The sequence below is a fragment of the Etheostoma spectabile genome, chromosome 4 (assembly GCF_008692095.1).
Source record: "Etheostoma spectabile isolate EspeVRDwgs_2016 chromosome 4, UIUC_Espe_1.0, whole genome shotgun sequence".
NCBI classification, from domain to species: domain Eukaryota; kingdom Metazoa; phylum Chordata; class Actinopteri; order Perciformes; family Percidae; genus Etheostoma; species Etheostoma spectabile.
The window spans coordinates 30,476,396-30,481,933 of record NC_045736.1 but is presented as its reverse complement, the minus strand read 5'-3'; the positions used below and the strand labels follow the sequence as shown (position 1 = coordinate 30,481,933).

Here is a 5,538-nt window from a genome sequence, read left to right as displayed (position 1 = left end):
TAAGAGTTATCTCGAGACACTTTACAGATAGAGCAGGTCTAGACTGCACTCTATAATTTACAGCTAGAGTAGGTCTAGACCACTCTATAATTTACAGCTAGAGTAGGTCTAGACCACTCTATAATTTACAGATAGAGCAGGTCTAGACCACTCTATAATTTAAAGGATAGAGGGTCTAGACCACTCTATATTACAGATAGAGAGTCTGAGACTCTATAATTTACAGATAGAGTAGGTCAGACCACTCATAATTTACAGATAGATCAGGCTAGACCCCTCTATAATTTACAGATAGAGCAGGTCTAACACTCTATACTTTATTTCAGATAGAGGGTCTAGACCACTCTATTTACAGATGAGAGTTCTAGACCACTCTATATTTTACAGATAGAGTAGGTCTAGACCACTCTATAATTTACAGATAGAGTAGTCTAGACCACTCTATATATACAGATAGAGTAGGTCTAGACCACTCTATAATTTACAGATAGATGGTCGACCACATCTATAATTTACAGAAGAGTAGTTCTAGACCACTCTATAATTTACAGATAGAGTAGATCTAGACCACTCTATAATTACAGATGATCAGGTCTAGACCACTCTATATTTACAGATAGAGTAGGTCTAGACCACTCTATATTTTACAGATAGAGTAGTTCTAGACACTCTATAATTTACAGATAGAGTAGGTCTAGACCACTCTATAATTTACAATAGAGTAGGTCTAGACCACTCTATAATTTACAGATAGAGTAGGTCTAGACCACTCTATAATTTACAGATAGATAGGTCTAGACCACTCTATATTTACAGATAGAGTAGATCTAGACCATCTATAATTATCCAGATAGAGTAGGTCTAGACCACTCTATAATTTACAGATAGATCAGGTCTAGACCACATTCTATATTTACAGAAGAGTAGGTCTAGACCACTCTATAATTTACAGATAGAGTAGGTCTACCACTCTATAATTTACAGATAGAGCAGGTCTAGACCACTCTATATTTACAGATAGGTAGGTCTAGAACCACTCTATAATTTACAGATAGAGTAGGTCTAGACACTCTATATTTACAGATAGAGCGGTCTGACCGCTCTATAATTTACAGATAGAGTAGATCTAGACCCCTCTATATTTACAGATAGAGTAGGTCTAGACCACTCTATAATTTACAGATATAGCAGGTCTAGACCGCTCTATAATTTACAGATAGAGTAGGTCTAAACACTAGACATACCACATATTATTATGAAAGACCCCGTCTTCTGCTAACTGTGATGCCCTCTGAACCCTGAACAGATTCTGTTGATGAAGTCTGCCGGCACATCGCCAAGGAGTCGGACACCACTGTGGTTTCTGTTGGGTACTGAACATTTTTAATGCTCGTAAACACCTAGGGGTGGGAGTCACTAGACGGGTTAGACGGGGTTATGTCCCCAAAAGGAAACTGTGTCAACATAAGTTTTATCTAAAATTATACATTTCTCTGTTTGTTCATATGACTTCAATTTCATTGCTTAAAATGGGATTGTCAAGCAGACAAAATGACCAACACATATATAATAAAAGATCCATACTTATACCTGTGTATAGATACAGTAATGCCACCTAAAAATCGTGATACTATGCTGTGTTGATTTTTCCCACCAACCCCTGTAAAAACCCAAAACTTATTTCACCTTCCAAGTAGCCAGAATTCATCTTCTTATCCCTCTCACCCCTCTTAGGTACCGATTAGCCCCTGAGCACAGGTACCCTGCCCAGTTGGACGACTGTGAGACCGCCACGTGTCACTTCCTGTCTGTGGCTGAGTCACAGTTTAGCGTGGACTCTCGCAGAGTGGCAGTCGGAGGCGACGGCACTGGGGCTAACCTGGCAGCAGCACTGTGCCAAAGGCTGGCGGGGAGAGAGCACGGGCATCTGGCGTTCCCCTGCGCTCAGGTCCTCGTCTACCCAGCCCTGCAGATGGCAGATTTCAACCTGCCCTCATACCAGCAAAATCATGCTGTGCCCATATTGTTTCGTGGCCGTATGGTGTTCTACTTCCTGCAGTACCTCAATGGGGACATGTCTGTGTGCCAGGACGTGTTGGAAGGCATCCATGTCCCCACTGAGCTCAAGCCACGCTACGAGGATTGGCTCTCCCCTTCCAACCTTCCTTCGGAGTTCCTGACGCGGGGTTTCAGCGAGCACCCTACCCCAGAATATGACGGGCAGGTGTATCACGCGATCAAGGCTGGTTTGGAACATGAGGTCTCGCCTTTACTGGCGGAAGACGCTGTCATTGAGAAAACACCTCCTACTTTCATCCTCACCTGCGAGTACGACGTCCTGAGGGACGATGGGATTCTTTACAGGAAACGGCTACTGGACTTGGAAAAGGGTGTCACCTGGCGACATGTGAGCAACGGTTTTCATGGTATGATTAACTTTTTCAAACAGGGCTGGCTGACTTTTCCCTCGGCAGCGCAGGTTGTGGATAGTGTCGTTGACTATATGAAGACACTGTGAAGATCATGCCATGTACCTTATTCTACTTTTGTTCAACATTTTAATAAACAAAACGTGCCTCGAGTCACAGACTTTTCTCATTCATTAAATTGTTAACAGAAGACAAAAAAAACAAAAAAAAAAAAAACAAAACCTGTGTGTGGCAAGAAATGAAAAAGTAGCCTCAGGACACAAAGTAAACAGTTTCTGGCAACATTTTAACAATATTGCGTAGGCTGCTGAAAGGTAAATGTCATGCCCTCGTCTTAAGAAATGTATCTCTTTTTTAACTCAGATGTAAGACATCTCTGGTTTGCTTCCAAGAGACTTTGCTTGCCTCCCCTTTCAGTGTTTGCTGTATCCATAGCAACAGAGCTCTTCTATTTCCCCTTCACTGCCTTTGCAGTTATGGAACCAGGTGAATGCACCTACATGCTATATTTTTGACTAAAGCTTACCATGTTCTTCTAACAGGACTTACCCTTAACTGGTATGTTTGACACCAGGTAAAACATGAACCAAACTGGGATCATGCAGGATAAATGGGTCCAAACCGGCTGGAGGATAGAGCAGAAGTACGCAAACAAAGTGCTGTTGGGCAACTGGGCTGAAGAAAGACTTCAGGTAATAATAATGTATCCTTAGTCCCACAAGGGGAAATTACAATGTAACAACTCTGTTGTTATTACACACATTACGCACAGGCCTGAATTACACACACATGCTCAGTACCTATACATGTATACATGTATGTATGCATACACATACATACACAGTACGTATACAGTTAGGCATTTTTTCTGCTAGTTGCCTATTTAACTTTCGTGCCAGTGTCAAAATACAATGTTTGGAATTAAACATGTACACCTTCAATTGAATGAGATCACAGACTATCCATGTCTTTTCTTACTGCAGATACAAAACATACTGTCACACCAGTGGCTGGCAGCCTGCCAAGGGTTTTTGTAGCACCTCAGTTGGTAGTCAAATCTATAGCAAAGTGATTAGGCAGCCTCAGATCAGCTACCTCAGCACAGCCTCCTGGTGGGAGAGGCTCGAGCTGGAGACTAATTGCATCGACGTGAGATTCGGTCACGGGCTGCTGGTTCACGATCTGAGAGGAGAAATGACTTGAGAATCCCTGTACAACAGTGCGGATCGATAGTGAAGTGTGAGCTTTGCTGATCATAGCGCTGGGCTCATGTCCCTTTATTGCCCCCCCCCCTCCTCCTCACTCTTCATTGCAATGTCTGTTTACTCTATTTGAGCCAGTTCGCTCGGGAACCACAGACGGCCAACAGCACCAACCGTGTAGACTACCGGCCCCACTGGGACTTCAAGCCAGACGTCTCCGAGAGACGATCGGCCCTGCAGAGAGCTGAGGTCAGCCTTTTAACTGCTCCTTCATTTCATGGCATTAACACCAATTGAATGCCTGTCACAACCCTGAGTCAGGGATTTCTTCTCCAGATTGTGGCCACTTCTGCATATTATTGACAACCAAGATAAAGGCCTGTGATAAAACTCGCAAGTGAAAGCAAGTTTCTGGTCAGACTCAGCAGTCATGAAAATTGTGTAAAATCATCAGTCCTACAGGCACTTAAAGGCTAGTTAGAGCAATTTGCTGCTGTCACATGCTGAGCCTCTTGAAGATTATTGTAAAAGAATAGGTCATGCCCTCTATGTCTTAATCCAGTGAGGGTCAATGCATACAGGCTATGTCGAGGACTACTGTGTATTTTCTTCCAGGGACTTCCATCCAAGCTGCTGTATGCCCACAGTGGCCAGCCATCCTCTAATTACTTGGTCACGCACTATGAAGAGAGCTACCAGTGTAAACATACCAATGATTTGCCCACTCTGCCGCCCGGGCATCCAGACAGCTTGACATGGCAGCTTGAGAGGGCTGACCGGCCAATTTCTGGTAAGACAAGTTATAAAGTGTCATGGCACCAATGCCTGAAGGTACAGATTATACATGGGAAATTACATATTAACCCTTGTGTTGTCCTCCCAGGTCAAAAACATTAACACTTATTTAGTTTTTACATTTGACATTTCCAATGCATTATTTATTCTTTTTCATTTCTCACCACTTTACTGCCACTAGGTTTACACTACTTTTTAGAATCCATGGTCAAAAACCCTCATTTGTATAGAATTATACCTAATTTTTGAGCTAATGAAGCAGAATAAATTATGAATTATTTTGACTAATAGTTAAGATCTGAGGAACGTATCTTGAGTGGATGAGTTGGTTCAGGATGTTGATTTTAAACCATTTCAATTTACACCCGAATTTCAATGAAAAGGATTTATTGTATTTGCAAAGAGCGTTGCATGGAACCCTTTTTTGTGGTAATTTGGTTCAAATGAATGCCATATTTCTGATATAGACATCATTAAAAGGGGTCAAATTTGACTCAAAGACAACAACAGGAGAGAACAGCACCACTGCAGAGCACAAATACTTTGCCACATTAAATTTCGTACGGACAAAAGACATCAGCAGTTCATGAACAATTAACTCCGGATGGCCCCAGATGCCTTTTATTTTTCCAAATCAGTCACCAGTGTAATTAATGGCTGCAGTAACGCGACAGTTAACTTTCTCTTCTGTGTTCCTTTGCAGCCCTTCCAACCAACGCTGGCCCGCTGCGGACCACAAAGCACCGTTTGGAAAGGCAGCAGTCACACCTCCCGTCACTGACTGTGTACAGGTCAACATACCAAAAGCACCCACTTAGTGCCTTCTGCCAGAGCCGCTTTGCCAGGGCTTCGCGCATGCTGTCTAGCCACCTCCATGCAGCCAATCACAACAATAAGGACCTGGACCTGAGGCGGCGCTCGCTACTACAAATCCCAGATCATTGTTTGAGTCAACCTCCACAATCACAAACGGCTGTGAGACAACACTATGGCTCTTGAATTGCATGCAGCTTATTCATTTTCTGCTGCTGATGTGTGTTGGTTGCTCTTTTGCATTAGTCAGCTGCATGAAAAAAAAAAAATTTGAACAAAGCAAACAGTTTGGTAAAAGT

General features: G+C 42.8%; 2 protein-coding genes across 2 annotated transcripts in view; both read left to right on the top strand.

Annotated features, from left to right (window-relative positions):
• Positions 1-2,570, top strand: part of aadacl4 (arylacetamide deacetylase-like 4) — a 4,300-nt gene extending 1,730 nt beyond the window's left edge. The window contains exons 3-4 of the mRNA XM_032513658.1: positions 1,307-1,370; positions 1,735-2,570. Coding sequence (XP_032369549.1) covers positions 1,307-1,370; positions 1,735-2,518 — 848 coding nt within the window. The 3' untranslated portion in view covers positions 2,519-2,570. The remainder of the gene's footprint in view (positions 1-1,306; positions 1,371-1,734) is intronic.
• A 360-nt stretch (positions 2,571-2,930) lies between these two features.
• On the top strand, positions 2,931-5,496 carry cfap107 (cilia and flagella associated protein 107). Its single transcript, XM_032513660.1, has 4 exons — positions 2,931-3,121; positions 3,770-3,880; positions 4,247-4,421; positions 5,130-5,496. The coding sequence occupies exons 1-4, from the start codon at positions 3,011-3,013 to the stop codon at positions 5,423-5,425; spliced, it is 693 nt and encodes a 230-aa protein (XP_032369551.1). The 5' UTR covers positions 2,931-3,010; the 3' UTR covers positions 5,426-5,496.
• Positions 5,497-5,538: the final 42 nt, after the last annotated feature.